Below are 19239 nucleotides of genomic sequence, written 5' to 3'. Positions count from 1 at the left end.
AGAAACAGGCCATCAAATCTGTGCCACCATTCTATCATCACAGACTGGGAGATCGTTTCGGTGAATACCTACGCTCTGTCCATCAGAGAAAGCAGGATCTCCCAGTGGCCACACATTTTAATTCCACATCCCATTCCCATTCTGACATGTCTATCCACGGCCTCCACTACTGTAAAGATGAAGCCACACTCATGTTGGAGGAACAACACCTTATATTCCGTCTGGGTAGCCTCCAACCTGATGGCATGAACATTGACTTCTCTAACTTCTGCTAATGCCCCACCTCCCCTCGTACCCCATCCGTTATTTATTGATATACACACATTCTTTTTCTCTCTCTCCTTTTTCTCCCTCTGTCCCTCTGACTACACCACTTGCCCATCCTCTGGGTTCCCCCCCCCCTTTTCCTTCTCCCTGGGCCTCCTGTCCCATGATCCTCTCATATCCCTTTTGCCAATCACCTGTCCAGCTCTTGGCTCCAGCCCTCCCCCTCCTGTCTTCTCCTATCATTTTGGATCTCCCCCTCCCCCTCCAACTTTCAAATCTCTTACTAGCTCTTCCTTCAGTTAGTCCTGACGAAGGGTCTCAGCCCAAAACGTTGACTGTACCTCTTCCTAGAGATGCTGCCTGGCCTGCTGCGTTCACCAGCAACTTTGATGTGTGTTGCTCCATTCTATCATGCTTGATTTACTATCCCTCTCAACCCATTCTCCTGCCTTTTCCCCCAGCACCTTTGATGCCCTTATTAACCAAGAATCTATCAACCTCCACTATAAAGATACTCAATGACTTGGCCTCCACAGTCATCTGTGGCTACAAGTTCCACAGATTCACCACCCTCTGGCAAAAGAGTTATGATGGATGGCATACAATTCCATAGTTAAATGCAGAAATTGTTTTATGCTGAACTCTGGTGGATGGAGGGAAGGAGAAAGAGTTGAAGAACATGGGAACGAGAGAGGCCTTCTGTTATTCGGGGTTGGCCATGGATGTTGTGTAGGTCTATACTCAAGCTAGGCAGTACGATATGGAGAACAAGCCAGGGCAGTACGATATGGAGAACAAGCTGTTGCCCGTGCAGCAGGCTCCCCCTCTCCATGCAGCTATTAAATCCAAACGAAAGGCGGAGACAGATACAGTTTGGCACCAGGGACTTCACAGGAGGTGCCAGTCAGCGTTGAATTCAATGTAGGACTGCCTGAGGGACTCCAGCTCCGGGTTTTTCCTCGGGGTTTACTCCTCAAGCCTTCCCCATGAATGGGTATAGCTGCAAGGCAGCAGAAGTTTGAGACCAGAGTTTTCCTTCTCCTAAGTGAACTGCAAACCATAGCTGACGAGCCCCAGCTGCCTGAAGCGACAGGTTTAAAGGCAGCAGTAACCCGCCTTTGCCCCTTCTCCTGTCAGGAGAAATGGCTCCACCATTTAGTAACCAAGCCACATGTGAAGGCCAGGAGCTGGACTTGGTTGTCAGAGACTATCTGAGAGCACACCATTGGGAGCTCATACCCACTACCTCTCCCTGCCCCACTACAACAACAGGGGAATGGGGTGGGACAAATGTGATTCAAACTCTTTGTTCCATTGGATTGAAAACAGTAAAGATAACTAGATGGGCTGAATGGCTATTTCCTCTGCTGCCTTACTGATCAGAAGAGGTGAAGGAAATAAAGAGATCAAGAGCACTAGAATTTCATATAACCCGACTATTCCCATGCAAGGTAATTTGTAGCGGGTCCCTGTAGGGGGATAAATAAAAAATTTATAATTTTAACATTTAAAATTTAGAGTAGTCAATTGAAATTTAAAACCCAATTAACATTTACAATCTACTTTAAAATAGTACAGATAATAATGTGGGACTAAATCTAATAGGCCAACATCAAGCTGCTTGGAGCAGGTATTTTATTAAACATTTTTTTAAAAGATGAGCAATGGAAAGAGATAATTCATCTAATGGTTACAGGCAATTTTATTCTTTTCTACAGTTCCCTGAACTATTTAAAAAAATACATATGCTATTAGAATCAGTTTGTGATTGGCTCAATAAGTCCTCCAGTGTTTCCTTGTATGACCTCCACTCCTTCACAGCAGCAATTCTTGGGTGTTTATTTCTTTTGAGATACAGAGCAGAAGGAGTTGCGCCACCCAGTAACCCATCTATTTAACCCTGGCCTAATCACAGGTCAATTTACAATGACCAGTGAACCTATCGACCCGTACATCTTTGTTGGAGAAAACGGAAGCACCAGGTGCTCACAGGAAGAACGCACAAACTTTCTTACAGAGGATACCGGAATTGAACTCCAAACTCCCAGGCCCTGAGCTGTCCGTTACTCCGCTATGGTGCCCTGGTGTTCTGAAGCAGGGGTCCCAAACCTGGGGTCCATGACATAAAAAAAGGATAGAAACCCCTTTAACAAAAGATGAAGATGCACATATATAGTTATGTTGGTTCATTTTGGAAAGCTCAAATGTGCTTCAGAACTGGCAATTTATATTTAAAATATAATTACCGCTGATGCATAGATTAAAAAGGAATGGTATGATCATCAGCAAGTTGAATATTTAATTGTCTATTTAGACAATTAACATAGGTGGATTGATTAATGGGGCGGGACTGTTGCACAAAGGTTAGCACATTGCTTTACAGAACCAGTGATCACCAAACCCCAGAGCCTGCTGGCCCCGGCGCAGGCAGGCATGAACTTCGGATCGCGGTCCCTGCCATTGATAGTAAATCTCTTACTGTCTCTTCTTTCAGTTAGTCCTGATGAAGGGTCTCGGCCCGAAACGTCGACTGTACCTCTTCTTATAGATGCTGCCTGGCCTGCTGGGTTCACCAGCAACTTTGACGTGTGGTGCCACTTCCTGTAATGAGATTGTACATTCTCCAGGTACTCTGCTTTTCTCCTTCATTCCGGAAATGGAGTGAGGTTTGGGCAAGCTATGCTGGCACTGAAAGCACGGCAACACTTGCGAGTACCCAACACAACACTCACTGATTTGATCTGGCGCAAATGATGCATTCCACCGTATATTACGATATTCGCGCGACAAATAAGACTAACCTTAATCTTTTAATGCAAGAATGCTTGCAGTCACACTGGGACATCTCCTGATCGGATCTTGATTTACTGGATAATTTGGAAGATTTCATTCTAACCTGCAGTGTTTCGCCTTGTCGCGGAAGAGAGGCTTGTGAGGTCCTGGGAGCAATGTGGCCTGGAGTTTAGCCCCTGAGTGGGTCACTCATGGTGGTAAGGTCAAGGGGAAGGTTCCAGGCAAAGAGCGATCCAACCAAGACCTCAACGGTGGAGATGGCAGAAGACGATGACACATCACAATGGCTGTATCATGTTATCTTCTCTCAACTCCATGGAAGAAGGTCACAGCAGTGAAGGGTCCCTAGCTGGCTTCCATTCCACGCCACTGGACCCAGACCTGATCTGCCAAGGACAGCATGGCGGCTACCTGTGCATCAGCCTCCGCACCTTAAACAAAGTGACACGCAAGTGTTCTTCATCAATGGAATCCATCCTGAAGATAGCTTCTTAGGAGAACATCATATTCGACTCAAGTGACTGCATTTCTACAAATAAAAAAAAAGGCATCCGTTAGTCTCGTGAGACCATGGATTTGCAACTTGGAAGGTTTCCAGGGCGCAGGCCTGGGCGAGGTTGTATGGAAGACCAGCAGTTGCCCATGCTGCGAGTCTCCCCTCTCCGCGCCACCGATGTTGTCTAAGGGAAGGGCACTAGGGCCGATACAGCTTGGCACTGGTGTCATCGCAGAGCAATGTGAGGTTAAGTGCCTTGCTCAAGGACACAACATGCTGCCTCAGCTGAGGCTCGAACCAGCAACCTTCAGCTCACTAGACCGACACCTTAACCACTTGGCCACGTGCCAACACATTTCTACAATGACTGCACTAAAGGACCAGCTTGGATTATACAGCCCAGTCCCAGAGTAGGACTTGACTATCTAAGTACAATTAGCGAGCCAACTTGCCACAGGAACTGGCAGGTCTCTGTTAACTCACTCAAATTTTTCCTGAAGTGACAAGATAATGAATGAATGTAATATTATTAAAACTGCTGTTTTCCTTTGAAGGCTTCCACAATGCCTTATCAAACAGTGTAGTTACAGGTTGAAAAGAAAGGTATTCAGAGGTTTGTTTGTCATCAAAGCATGTATCCATACACAACAACTCTGAAATTTGTCTTCTCCAGATAGCCATTAAACAAAAAAAAGAACATGAAAGTCGTTCAGAGAGGAACATCAAACCCACCCCCCACTCAAAAAAGAATAGCATCCCAATCACCAACTCCCAGAACCCCCCAACCCTCCCACACAAAATGGAACAGGAATATTAACCCCCAAAGCAACAACCCCTCCCTGCACAAAAAGAATACCACAAACACTCTCCCCTCGCACAAAAAAATGGAAAAGAAACAGGTGATAAAAACACAGGATATAAAAACCATAAGTCTGAAAGAGTCCACAGTCCATAAACGCAATAGCCCAATCCATAAACTCAGAACCACGATACCATCCTACAACATGCATCAGAAGGGAGGGACACCACGTGAGGCAGAGAGGCCTACCCGCCTGCTTCACCGAGCCACGCAGTGATAGGCTGCTCACAGACGCTCTGGCAGTGATCGAAAGGAAAGTAGTCAGCACCATCTGCATTCGCCTCAATGTCTCAATCTTCCTCAGCGCTTTACTCGGCGATTAATGGACACTTTGACTGGCAAAATGGAGTCGAATGTCAGCTTGCACACCATCTCAAAGTCGAGGCGCTTTCTTCCCAGGATCACTGGATCCGTCATTCGATCTCCAAACTGCAAATCACGGGCTCGAACAGTCCCACAAGCACTCTTTAAGGGGAAAAACGAACATAGAGGAAGTAAAAAAGATTTTTAAGAGCTGTTTGGAAGATGTCAACCGAGGGAGCATTGTATGCTGGCGCCATGTTGACTACCATGTAAGACCGTTGCAGATAAGACCGTAAGACCTAGAAGCAGAATTAGGCCATTCAGCCCATCGAGTCTGCTCTGCTATTCCATCATGGCTGATATATTATCCCTCTCAACCCCATTCTCCTGCCTTTTCCTTCTAACCACTGATGCTATTCCTAATCAAGATCCTATCAACCTCCACTTTAAATACTGTACACCCAATCTGTAATAGAGACAGAAAAGGTGGAAATTAGGTTACTTATGATTGTACTGAATGGCAGAGCGGGATCAGGGGCTCCATGTCTTTGTACGTATGGAAGTACTCTGTGCTAAAGTATGGTTCACAAACCAAAGTATAAACTCCCCACAACACTGAACTGCTCAACCAAGAGAAAGGGAGGACAGTTTCCAAGTTTTTTGAGTCTCGTGTCAAATGTAATAGATGTAGTGGGCATGATAGAACCTGAGATTTTTCTTTTTTTTTCTCACTGGGAGAGTGTTTTGTTTCCCTAAGAGCAGGGAGCTGGAATTGGAGATTCAATATTCACAGAATCACTGATATGAATCAATATTCTAAACTTCTGTAATATCAATTTTTTTTTCATTCTGGCAAAACAATTCAGTGCCTGTAATTCACTTAATAACCTGCAGAATATGCAGAGATGTAGAAACTTTCTCAAACTCAGCACTCACTCCCATGACTGGCCCAAATGATTTACTTCTACTGGATTTCACTCACCCTTTGTCACAGCCACAACAATCAGTGCCAGGGATGTAACATTAGCATCTCCTTGTGAGCTGGGACTAGATGTGTGTCAGTGTTTGTTTTCTTTCAAGATGGACCAAGTTAACACTTGGTGAGGCATGGTTTGATATGAATCGTTAAGCTGCTTCATTCTACTTTGCCTGAATGCATTCTTACAGTCACTTACATTTATTTCAATCAATACCTGTATCTTTCTCCACAGCACTGAATCCTCGGACTTGGCATTGCCTCTGTACACTTTGCTGTTGTTTCACACCTGCCTGGTTGTGTAACATCCTCCTACATTCAAAGTTCAAAGTCAATTTATTGTCAAAGTACACACACGTCACCGAACACTGTTCTGAGATTCATTTTCTTGCAGTCATTCACAGTAGGACAAAGAAATACAAAAGAATCAATGAAAAACTGCACACAAAGACTGACAAACAACCAATGTGCAAAAGACAAATTGTCCAAATACAAAAAGTTAATAAATCGACAAGAAATAAACAAACAAGCAAACAAATAAATAAATAATAAACACAAGAAATTCCACAGATGCCAGAAATCCAAAGCAACACACACACACAAATGCTGGAGGAACTCAGCAGGTCAGGCAGCATCTATGGAAATGAACAAACAGTCAATATTCCGGGCCGAGACCCTTCTTCAGGACTGAAAAGGAAGGGGGAAGATGCCGGGGGGGAGGGGAAGAGAATAGCTGGAAGGTGATAGGTGAAATCAGGTGGGTAGGAAATGTAAAGGGCTGGAGAGGAAGGAATCTGATAGGAGAGGAGACCATAGGAGGAAGGGAAGTAGAAGGGGACCCAGGGGGAGGAGATAGGTAGGTGAGAAGTAGTAAGGGGCCAGGTTGTGAAATAGAAGAAGAGGGGAAGGGGAAGGAAAAGTTGCTGTCACGGAACAGAGAAATCGATATTCATGCCATCAGGTTGAAGGCTACCCAGACAGAATATAAGGTGTTGCTCCTTCTCGTAAGTAATACTGAGAACATGAGTTGTAGAGTCCTTGAAAGTGTGTCCACAAGTTGTGGAATCGGTTCATTGTTGAGGAGAGTGAAGTTATTCAAGCTGTTGAAGGATAATATCTGTTCCTGACCTTGGTGGTGTAGGACCTGAGGCTCCTGTACCTCCTTACATAAACCTCTCTAAATCCACTTAGATCTTTCTCCACGAAGTACAGTGAATACAATATGGACTTCAATCCAGAAAGGTGTGAAGTGATTCATTGTACAAGGTTGAACTTGAAGGTAGAGTACAGGATTAATGGCAGGATTCTTAGCAGTGTGGAGGGACAGGGAGATCTTGGCACCACATCCATACATCCCTCAAAGTTCCCGTGCAAGTTGATAGGATGGTTAAGAAGGTGTACGGTGTGTTGGCCTTCATTATTTGGGGTAAGTTGAGTTCAAGAGCCACAAGATAACGTTACAACTCTAAAACTCTGGTTTTGACTCTGGTTAGTCCATTGTGTTCAGTTCTGGTTGCCTCATTATAGGAAGGATGTGAAAAGAGGGTGCAGAGGAGATTTACCAGGATGCTGCCTAGATAAGTGGGCACGTGGCCAAGTGGTTAAGGCATTGGACTAGCTACCTGAAGGTCGTGAGTTCGAGCCCCAGCCCAGGGAACGTGTTGTGTCCTTGAGCAAGGCACTTAATCACACAGTGCTCTGCAACGACACTGGTGCCAAGCTGTATGGGTCCTAATGCCCTTCCCTTGGACAACATTGGTGTCGTGGAGAGGGGAGACTTGCAGCATGGGCAACTGCTGGTCTTCCATACAGACTTGCCCAGGCCTGCACCCTGGAGAGTGAAGACTTTCCAGGCACAGATCCATGGTCTCACAAGACTAACGGATGCCTTTATGCCTAGGTAAGAGAGCATGTCTTATGAGGCTGAGCAAGCTAAGGATTTTCTCTCTGGAGCAAAGGAGGATGAAAGGTGACTTGACAGAGGTGTACAAGATGATAAGAGGCAGAGATAGAATGGAGAGGTGGAGAATTTTTCCCGGAGTGGAAATGGTTAATACGAGATGGTATAACTTTACTATATTTGGAGACAAGTATAGTGGTGATGTCAAAGGTAGGTTTGTCACACAGACACTGGTAGGAGCATGTGCTGACTGTTTTTATGATATACTGGACAAGCTAAAAAAAGTCTCTTGTTGCTCTACCCTCCAGAAACAAATCTGTTACTGATTAGCAGTCTTAATTATATTTTGTCCCGAGTCCTTCTTTCCAAATGAGAGCATATGCCTTAGATTGAAGATTATTTCAAATATGACTGTATTTTCAAATCCCTTCTATCATTAAAATGGTTAGAACACCACAGAACAAGAACCAATCAAACTGAGAACAATATACTTTCTGAAAGAAATAAAATATCAAAGGACAAGCTTTTTCTGAGCATTCTTTAGAATGATCACAGGTCTGGCAAAATGTACAACAATTCAATTTCTTTACCTGAAAATCATGCAAAGATCAAACTAGTCCTTTCACAACAGGCATGTAAATATATTATTAATCAAACTTACCTGCCAATCTGTTACATGATTCTCAAATCTCCAACAGAGTATTCCTTCTGACACTGTAACATCAAGAAGTTTTCTTTGTCCTCAATTGATCATCTGGGGAAAGATGAATCAAAAGTATGAATGCTTGCATACATTATCGTACCAAAAACATGAGGGAGTCTGCTGGGACTGTTAATATAGAAGACCATAAGACAAAGGAGCAGAATTAGGCCATTCAGCCCATCAAGTCTGTTCTGACGTAGAATCATGTCCGATTCATTATCCTTCTCAACCCCATTCTCCTGCCTTCTCGCTGTAACCTTTGATGCCCTGACTAATCAAGAACCTATTAACCTCCGCTTTCAATATACCCAATTACTTAGCTGTCTGTTGCAATGAATTCCACAGATTCACCACCCTCTGGCCAAAGAAGTTCCTCCTTATCATTGTCCTAAAGGGACATCCTTGCATTCTATTCTGAAGCTGTGCCCTCTTGGTCGTAGACTCCACTATAGGAAACATCCTCTCTACATCCCCTCTGTCTATGTCTTTGCCCTTGCTGTTCTTGATGGTAAGGTTTGTGGGTTGTGATGGTTCTTCAGAGTTGCTTAGGTAAATAATTACACTACATTTTGGAGCTTCCTCACATTGGTGTGTGGAAACTGTTTCAATTAGCTTAATTTTTCACAGAGTGCATCACTGATTACATCAACTTCTGTGTGGACTGCAATGTTCCAACAAGAACTGTCCTTTGTTATTCAAATAACAAGCCATGGGTAACAAAGGACATCCTCAACGCTAAAAAGAGGGCGTTTAGAGATGGAAATAAGGAGGAGCTGAGGGCAATACAGAGGGACCTGAAAGCCAGCATCAGGGAGGCTAAAGACACGTACAGGAGGAAGCTTGAGTGGAAACTCCAGCAGAACAACATGAGAGAGGTCTGGAGGGGGATGAGGACCATCACTGGGTTCCGGCAACCTAGCAACAGAGGAGCTGAAGGCAGTGTTGACAGGGCCAACGAACTTAACCTGTTCTTTAACAGACTTGACATTGTGGCCCCTACGCATCCCCCACATGAGCCATCTGTTGTCGGCCCCCAACCAACACATATTCCACTCTCCCCTCCTACCCCTCCTCACAGTCCCCTACCCTGCTCTCATGACTATATCCCTTCCCCACACAAAACCACCACGGTGGGCTTCACAGCTGAACAGGTGAGAAGACAGCTGAAACGTCTCAACCCAAGCAAGGCTGCAGGACTGGATGGTGTCAGTACCAGGGTGCTCAAAGCCTGTGCCCCTCAGCTATGTGGAGTACTTCGCCATGTATTCAACCTGAACCTGAGGCTCCGGAGGGTTCCTATGCCGTGGAAGACGTCCTGCCTCATCCCTGTGCCGAAGTCGCCGCGTCCCAGCGGCCTCAATGACTACAGACCGGTGGCATTGACCTCCCACATCATGAAGACCCTGGAGAGACTTGTTCTGGACAGAGCACAGAGTTCTACTGCACAGAGTCTTGTCACCTTCAGAAGTTTTCTGATGACTCTGCAATAGTTGGATGCATCAGTAAGGGAGATGAGGCTGAGTACAGGGCTATGGTAGGAAACTTTGTCACAAGGTGTGAGCAGAATTATCTGCAGCTTAATGTGAAAAAGACTAAGGAGCTGGTGGTAGACCTGAGGAGAACTAAGGTACCGGTGACCCCTGTTTCCATCCAGGGGGTCAGTGTGGACATGGTGGAGGATTACAAATACCTGGGGATACAAATTGACAATAAGTTGGACTGGTCAAAGAACACTGAGGCTGTCTACAAGAAGGTTCAGAGCCGTCTCTATTTCCTGAGGAGACTGAGGTCCTTCAACATCTGCCGGACAATGCTGAGGATGTTCTATGAGTCTGTGGTGGCCAGTGCGATCACGTTTGCTGTTGTGTGCTGGGGCAGCAGGCTGAGGGTAGCAGACACCAACAGAATCAACAAACTCATTCGTAAGGCCAGTGATGTTGTGGGGATGGAACTGGACTCTCTGACGGTGCTGTCTGAAAAGAGGATGCTGTCCAAGTTACATGCCATCTTGGACAATGTCCCCCATCCACTACATAATGTACTGGGTGGGCACAGGAGTACATTCAGCCAGAGACTCATTCCACCGAGATGCAGCACAGAGCATCATAGGAAGTCATTCCTGCCTGTGGCCATCAAACTTTACAACTCCTCCCTTGCAGGGTCAGACACCCTGAGCCAATAGGCTGGTCCTGGACTTATCTCCTGGCATAATTTACATATCACTATTTAACTATTTATGGTTTTATTACTATTTATTATTTATGATGCAACTGTAATGAAAACCAATTTCCCCCGGGATCAATAAAGTATGACTATGACTATACTATGACTATATACATTGAGACAAATCAGAAATGTCCTCCTTCTTCAAAGAACAGGGTTTTCCTTCCTCCACCGTTAATACTACCCTCACCCACATCTACTCCATTTCCCAATCATCCGTGCTCACCCCATCTTCCTGCCACCTTAACAATGATAGAGTTCCTCTTGTCCTCACCTACCACCCCATGAGCCTCCACATCCAGTACATTATTCTCCGCAATTTCTGCCATCTTCAATGAGATTCTACCACCAAATACAGCTTTATCTCCCCCCCCCACTCTCTGCTTTCCACAGGGATCATTCCCTCCGTAATTCCCCAGTCCATTCGTCCCTCCCCACTAATCTTCCTCCTTGTACTCATCCCTGCAAAGGGCAGAAGTGGCGCACCTGCCCATTCACCTCCTCCCTCACCTCCGTTCAGGGTGAGGCAACACTTCACCTGCAAACCTGCAGGGGTTGCCTGTTGTACCCAGAGCTCCCAATGCAGCCTGACCTGCTGAGTTCCACCAGCATTCTGTGCACATAACAGTGAAATGTGCCATTTTGCTTCCATGACCAGAACAGTCTGAGGTTTGTGCTGGGGGCAGCCTCTGAGTGCCAACATGCTTCTGGCACCAACATAGCACTCTACTCTACACTGGCGAGACCTAACGTAGATTAGGGGAGTGCTTTGCCATGCACCTCCGCTCCTTCCACATGAAGTGCATTTTAATTTCAATCCCTATTCCCATCCCAACATGTTGGTCCGTGGCCTCTGCTTCTGCCTTGCTGAGGCCACTCTCCGGTTGGAAGAGTAACACATCATAATACGTCGAGGTAGTCTCCAACCTGATGGCATGCACATCAGCTTCTCTAACTTCCAGTAAGTTTTGTCTCCTTCCCTCTTCTTCAGTTCCCCACGCTCTGGCCTACCTCTTGCCTCTTCTTTTCTCCTCACCTGCCTATCACCTCCCTCTGGTGCCCCTCTTCCCCCTTCCCTTCCCATTGTTTCCTCTACCCTCCTCTCAGACTGCATCCTCACCAGGTCTTTACCTTTTCCACCTATCACCTCCCAGCATCTTATTATTCCCCTCCCCCGTCCACCTGGCTTCACCTATCACCTTCACCTTCTTTCCCTCCCCTTAACTTTTTATTCTGGATTTTCCCCGTTCCTTTCCAGTCCTGACGAAGGGTCTCATCCTGAAACAGGGACTACTTATCCATATCCATCGATGCTGCCTGACCTGCTGAGTTCCACCAGCATTCTGTGCACATAACAGTGAAATGTGCCATTTTGCTTCCATGACCAGAACAGTCTGAGGTTTGTGCTGGGGGCAGCCTCTGAGTGCCAACATGCTTCTGGCACCAACATAGCACACCTGCAACTCACTAACCCTAAAGAACAGAGAGCTGGCATAAACCGTGGGCTGTTTATCGACCCGCTAGGTTGGAAGAACAATGTGACCTCTTGCTTGCAGCCCTCCTGTCACAGGAAATAACTCACCTCTTCAACTATCAAAACCCTACGTGAAATCGAACCCCTTTATCTTGCCTGTTCTAAGATGTACAACTCCATCTATTCCATTTTCTCCGCTTCACCAAAATCCTTTATTCTGGCACCATTCTTCAACCTTCAGAGGGCGGTGTGAGTGCAGATCGAGTTGCCAGCTTAAGTGATGGATGTGGCTTTGATCACAACATTTAAGAGAAGTTTGGATAGGTACATGGATGGGAGGGGTGTGGAAAATTATGGTTCAGATGTGGGTTGATGGCTCTAGGCAGAATAACAATTTAGCAATGACTAGATGGGCCAAAGGGCCTGTTTCTGTGCTGTCATGCTCTATGACATCATGACTTTCCAAAGTTGCAGAAACTTGGGACTTGGGAGTCCTTGTGCAGGATTCCTAAATGTTAATTCAGAGGTTGAGACCGTGGTGAGGAAGGCAAATGCAATGTTGGCATTCATTTCAAGAGGACTAGAGTATAAAAGCAAGGATGTAATGTTGATGCTTCATAAAGCACCGGTGAGGCCTCACTAGGAGCATTGTGAGCAGTTTTGGGTCCCTTTTCTTAGAAAGGATGTGCTGACACTGGAGTGGGTTCAAAGGAGGCTCATGAAAATGATTTCATGATTGATTGGCTTGTCGTATCAAGAGCGTTTGATTGGTCCTGGGCCTGTATTCACTGGAATTCAGAAGAATGAGGGGTGACTTCATTGAAACCTATTGAATGTTAAAAGGTCTCAATAAAGTGGAGAGAGTTTAGGACCAGAGGGCACAGCCTCAGAATAGAGGTGCGTCCTTTTAGAAAGGAGATGAGGAGGAATTTCTTTAGCCAGAGAGTGGGGAATCTTTGGAATTTTTTGCCACAGGCAGCAGTGGAGGCCAAGTCCTTACGTATATTTAAGGCAGAGTTTGATAGATTTTAATTGGTCAGGGCATGAAGGGATACAGGGAGAAGGCAGGAGATTGAGACTGAGAGGGAAAATGAATCAGACATGATGAAATAGTGGAGCCTACTCAATGGGCTAGATAGCCTAATCCTGCTCCTATATCTTATGATGTTATTGTCTAAATGGACTTTATCCCTGGAGTGCTCCACAGTTTTTAACCTGTGTTGGCCACTCGTTTCTCACTTGATTTCTGGTGGCATTTTGCTGACTGTGCTCGGAATTTCCTCAGGGAACGCGGGTTGCAAGTCATGATAACATGCTGATTTTCATAACAAACCACTGAGGCAGCAAACCTTCAGAGTGGAGTTCTTTGTACGAGCCTCTAAGAACGGTTAAACATGCCACGATTGCTTCCTAATAAGGAGGTAGCAAAGTCTGGCTCTTTTGTCCAGTAATGAATTTGCCCTCGATACAAACAAATAGCTCATGACGCAGGGCATGCAGATATTCCTGAGAGACATGATTAGGTACAAAAGTCTTTCAATTTATTTATAGTTTAACTCCGCTGCCTGGCTCCTGAAATCTACTCATGCAACATCAAAGATAGGATTACTCACCAAGTAGGCTGTTCAGAATCTTAAACGTAGGCACCACCTCATTGCCATTCTGAAAAGGAGAACAGAAACAAGGGAATATTATGTCTGAAAATAGGATTTCTGAAGTATGTATTTTTTATTTGCTATCTGAACAATAATTCACAGACTTCTAGAACTAACTTTCAATCCAAATTGGGAAACAAAATTCTCACATCAAACATTTGGCAATGGTTCTGGATTGCTGGTGCGTCAGTTGAGTCCTGAGGTAATGCTCATGTTGGAGGAGCAACACCTCATATTCTGTCTCCAACCTGTCAGTATGAATGTCAATTTCTCTAACTTCCGGTAATTTCTCCGTCTTCCCTGTTCGCTCTTTTGTCATTCCCCATTATAGTTCCCCCCCCTTCCCCTTTCATTTCTCCTCACCTGCCCGTCAACTCCGTCTTGGTGCCCCTCCTCCTTCCCTTTCACCCATGGTCTCCTCTCCCCTCCTATCAGATTCTATCCTCTTCAGCCCTTTACCTTTTCCACCTATCACCTCCATGCTTTGTACTTCATCCCCTCCCGCCCACCCACCTTCCCCCTTACTGGGTTTCACCTCTCATCCGCCAGCTTGGCTCACTCCACCTTATTATTCTGGCCTCTTCCCCCTTCCTTTGCAGTCCTGATGAAGGATCTTGGCCCAAAATCTCGATTGTTTATTCCCCGTCCGTAGATACTGTCTGACCTGCTGAGTTCCTCCAGTGTGTTGCTCGGGCTTCGAACATCTGCAGAAGATGTACTGATTTTTTTCTTTTTGGAAACTTTGCAAAGTTATGAAGCAGTTCACTTAATCAGTGCACTTCACCTGAAGCACTGGTCCACTGTGGCCCAAACACATACAATCCACAGGATGTGTGTATGTGAACCTATACTACATTTTACCTAATTTAAACAAATGACAGCAGAACAAATCGTAAAGTTTCTATCTAGAGTCCTAGAATACAAAATTGCAATAAAAATTGTAAATTCTGGAACTGCAATCAGTATTTATGGAGGTAGTTAACATTTAATGTTCATGTTTTAGACTCCTGGCATCTCAGCTTCCAATGTATGGAAATGTAACAGTATAAACATTACATTACAGACCCACGGCTTTCTACCAACTTCAATTACAAGGTGTTCCTTTGTAATTTGTACATTGCCGGTTGAGAAATTAGCTGACTGTCCTTCTCTCAAATCTCTCCCAGTGTCTTTGTGACAGGTAATTAGGTAGGGCAATGAACACAAAACATGTTTAGTTGAGAAGAGAGGCCTAAAGTAATGACTCAGGCTGCAGAATGGAAGACACAAAGAAGGTTAAAAAGATAACGTAAATCAGGAAGTGATACCAACTTGGAGATAACGCACAAAATGCTGGAAGAACTCAGCAGGTAATGCAGTGTCTTTGGAGAGGAATAAAGAGTCAATGTTTCAGGACAAGACACTCTATCAGGACCTATTCTTTGTTCCTTTCCATAGATGCTGCCTGACCTGCTGAGTTCCTCCAGCATTTTGTATGTGTTGCTCTGGATTTCCAGCTTCTGCAGAATTTCTCGCATTCATGACCTGCAGAATCTCTTGTGTTTCCATCTTGGGGGTAAATTCCTGGATGGAGATGCACAGATTTGGCATCTTGGGAAAGCCTTTGCTGCCAGTTATGATTTCAGCGGCGTTAAATATTTTCTGTGAGTAGTAACGCTACACCGCCTTCCCTCTGTCCAACCAGTCTCACTGGGTGAGCGAAGGGCAACAAAACAAAAATAGCTGGGGACCAGATTCAGAAATCAGAAGAGCACAGGGACTTGGGAGTCCTAGTGCAGGATTCTCTAAAACTTGCAGGTTGAGTCGGTAGTAAGGAAGGCAAGTGCAATGTTAACATACATTTCTAGAGCACTAGAATAGAAAAGTAAGGGTATGATGATGAGGCTTTTTAAGACATTGGTCAAACCACATTTGGAATAAGTAAGCACTTTTTGGCCCTATATATAAGAAAGGATGTGCTGACATTGGAGAGGGTCTAGCATAAGACCATAAGACACAGGAGCAAAATTAGGCCATTCAGCCCATCGAGTCTGCTCCACCATTCCATTATGGCTGATCCCGGATCCCACTCAGACCCATGCACCTGCCTTCTCACCAGATCCTTTGATATCCTCACCAATCAGGAAATGATCAAATTCCACCTTAAATATACCCACGGTCTTGGCGTCCACAGCTGTCTGTGGCAGAGCATCCCACTGATTCACTACTCTCTGCCTAAAAAAATCCCTCCTTACCTCTTTTCTAAATGGTCGCCCCTCAATCCTGAGGCTGTGCCCTCTAGTTCTGGATATCCCCACCATAGAAAACATCCTCTCCACATCCACCCTATCTAGTTGTTTCAATATGAGGTGGGTTTCAATGAGATTCCCCCCACATTCTTCTAAATTCCAGTGAGTACAGTGAGAGGAGGCTATGTGAATCAGAATGATCTTGGGATTTAAATGGTTAAGGTACATGGAGCGTTTGATGGCTCTGGGCCTGTGCTCACTTAAGATTAGAAGAATGAAGTGGGGGGCCTACCGAATATCGAAAGGTCTAGGTAGCATGCACGTGAAGAGGATGTTTCCTATAAAGGGGTACCTAAGACCAGAGGGCACAGCCACAAAATACAAGATCATCCCTTTAGAACAGGGATGAGACAAATTCCTTTAGCCAGAGGGTGGTGAATCTGTGGAATTCGTTACCACAGACTGCTGTAGAGGCCAAGTAATTGGGTATATTTAAAGCAGAAAGTGACAGCTTCTTGATTAGTAAGGACATCAAAGTTTAGAGGGAGGAGACTAGGGCTGAGATGGAAAATAAATCAGACACGATTGAATGGCGGAGTAGACTTGATAGGCTCAACAGCCTAATTTCTGCTTCTAAGTCTTATTGCTCTGGTTTATCGAGCAATGTCTGCTGGGGCCGTATTAGGTTTTGTTGAAATGCAGATCACCCAATTATTGTCAAGACATATACACCTTCTGTAATGTTTGGAGCACCCAGCGCTTTGGAGGTTCACCTTGAGCCTTTGGAATGGGGGATGTAAGAGTGAACACCCAGTAATGGTTAGAGACCTGTGGAAGAACTGGAAATAAAGGTTTAAAAACAGAGGGTCCAAGAACAAATTAAAACTTCAAAGTGTATCATTTTCTTCAAGTAAAGTATTTTATAAAATGCTTATACTCTTAATGAGTTTGCAATCTGAATGATTCGCATTTACTGTATAACAGGACAAGGGAGGTCTATATTCCAAAGTTCACTCTCCAAGGCGACTATGATTTAATTGAAGTCTTTCAAGACCTGGGTGTGATAGATCTCTTCCAGAATCAAGCTGATTTGACTGGCGTATGTGAAGAGGGAAACCTCCACATTAGCACGGTAAGTCGTTTAGTCATGTTTTACCGTTTGTTTGGGAGTTTGAAAAATGATTTGGATATTCTGTTGAAGAGTCTGCGAGTTATCACTTCAGGGATCGAATGCATTGTAATTTTAAGCCTCCCAAGTGCTAGCATGTTTTTTTTAGTGACGGTGGTAATTTCATTAAGTGGCAAGTTTCTACTTCCAACTGAAGGTTTATCCATGTAAGATGCTTGTACTGATAAGGTTTCAGAGAACTGTAAGGGATGATGGAAAATGCCATAGGACGGGTGTATGTCCAATACTATATTCAAAGCTTAGGTTGAAGTAAATGATGCATGACCAAACACAATCCTAATGTGGAGAAATTTGATATCTAACTTAAAAGATCTACTGTTAAAATAGGAATGCTCTGTCTGTGTATGCACTACTATTCAGTTGGTTGGTGATGGGGAGAGGGATGGGGGGAGAGAGGGGTGGAGAGGGGGTGGGGATGAGAAAGAGGATGAGGGGAGGGGGAAGACAATGAGGGTTGGGGGTGGCTGGGTTAAACAGTCAAAATGTAATCGGCAACTGGTTGTATTGAATGTAATTTGTTGGTGTTGCAATAAAAATTTATTGATTAAAAAAAAGTTTAGGTTGAAGACTAATCACACAGATGGTGTCTGCCCTCAGCAATTAACTCACACTGAGAGGAGTGGCATGAACTTCCTGTCATGAACCCCCTTTGTCATCCTGTGTGACTTCCATAACGGACCACCTGGGATGACAGCATTCCTCTTCAACGCTTGTTCTGGAACCTTCCGGGGGATCTTGGCGCACATCATCCCAGGGACGCCCCTTACTAGGTATTCCAAAGGAGACATTTTCACAAAGTCACGGCAATGTTGTGGGGGATCTGCAAGGTCCCTACTCTGCTGGAAGCACCCCCCCCCCAACACTAACACAACCATCTGTCTCCAATTGGGCACCTTGCTCATCTTATAATTTCCCCATCCCTTTGCCATAAGTTGTACCCACATCAACAATCCGACAACCACCGCTCTCCCCCCATCAGATCTCCCTGACTGCTGAATAAAGTCAGGAAGCATTTGTGGAAAGAGGAAGGTTTAATGTTTCAAGTCCAGAACCCAATAAAAGGCCATTGAACTGTTTTGTCAACGGTTTCTCTCTCCACAGATGCTGCCTGACCTGCTGAGTGTTGTCAGCATTTTCTGTTTTTATTTCGGAATTTAAGCATCTGCAGTTATTTGCTTATTTCACCCCTCCCTGTACCTGCCCCTGCCCTGGTAACTACTGGTTTCCCCCACTATCCGAAGGTAGAGCGTTCCTATGAAACGGTTCGTAAGCTGGAATGTCGCAAAGTGAAGAAGCAATTACCATTTATTTATATGGGAAAAATTTGTGAGTGTTCGCAGACCCAAAAAAAACCTACCAAATCATGCCAAATAACACATAAAACCTAAAATAACGGTAACATATAGTAAAAGCAGGAATGATATAAATACACAGCCTATATAGAAATACTTTTCTACAATCATTGCCGAACTGTCCACCGTAGCGAAAATCTCACACAAGCACTCTCGGCAGAAACACTCTCTCCAGTAACCTTTAAGCTATGAAGCTGCCAAATCATACCAAATAACACATAAAAATACTCAGCCTATATAAAGTAGAAATAATGTATGTACAGTGTAGTATCACTTAATGGAATCAGGAAAACAGCGCCAAGCACACTGATGATGGTGTGTTAGGCTGAGTCGTCGGAGGCTGGGGCGCAGTGGTTCCCAATCTCCAGGCCGCGGACCGATACCGATCCGTGAAGCATGCAGCAGTGCAGCGGTAGCCGGGACGCACCCAGCACATCTTTAAGAAAAAAGCCAAAATAGACAAGCTAATTAATTAGGTGCTGCCCGGCACGTAAATGTCAGCCCAGATCAGAGGCAACGCAATCCTGGCTACCGCTGCACCTTTGTGTGCTTCGCGGCAATGTATCAGTCCGCGGTTGGGACCACTGGGCTGTCATCTCATCGTCGTCTGTTTCCATCAGGGCAGGCAGGTCATCTTCTTCTATGTCTGCCTGCCTCGATGTCGAAGGTCGAGGTTCATCGTCTGCTGTGGCTGATGTGGAAGGCTTGAAAAACGACAGTATGCCTGACTGCTTAGCCTCGCGCATTCTTCTATCATACAGTTCTTTGTAAGCACTTAAACCATTCTGCAAATATGCCCTAAACCTACGTACCCTTTCAAA

The 19239-nt window shown here is 45.0% G+C and overlaps 1 protein-coding gene across 1 annotated transcript in view; it reads left to right on the top strand.

Moving 5' to 3' along the window:
* The window catches only part of LOC140187673 (heparin cofactor 2-like), a 52795-nt gene that overhangs the window by 24870 nt on the left and 8686 nt on the right, over positions 1-19239 (top strand). Inside the window, exon 3 of the mRNA XM_072243201.1 lies at positions 16862-17009. Coding sequence (XP_072099302.1) covers positions 16862-17009 — 148 coding nt within the window. The remainder of the gene's footprint in view (positions 1-16861; positions 17010-19239) is intronic.

Source organism: Mobula birostris, chromosome 25 (genome assembly GCF_030028105.1).
Source record: "Mobula birostris isolate sMobBir1 chromosome 25, sMobBir1.hap1, whole genome shotgun sequence".
Classification (NCBI taxonomy): domain Eukaryota; kingdom Metazoa; phylum Chordata; class Chondrichthyes; order Myliobatiformes; family Myliobatidae; genus Mobula; species Mobula birostris.
Note: the sequence above shows the minus strand (reverse complement) of the source record. Positions and strands in the feature narration are given on the sequence as shown.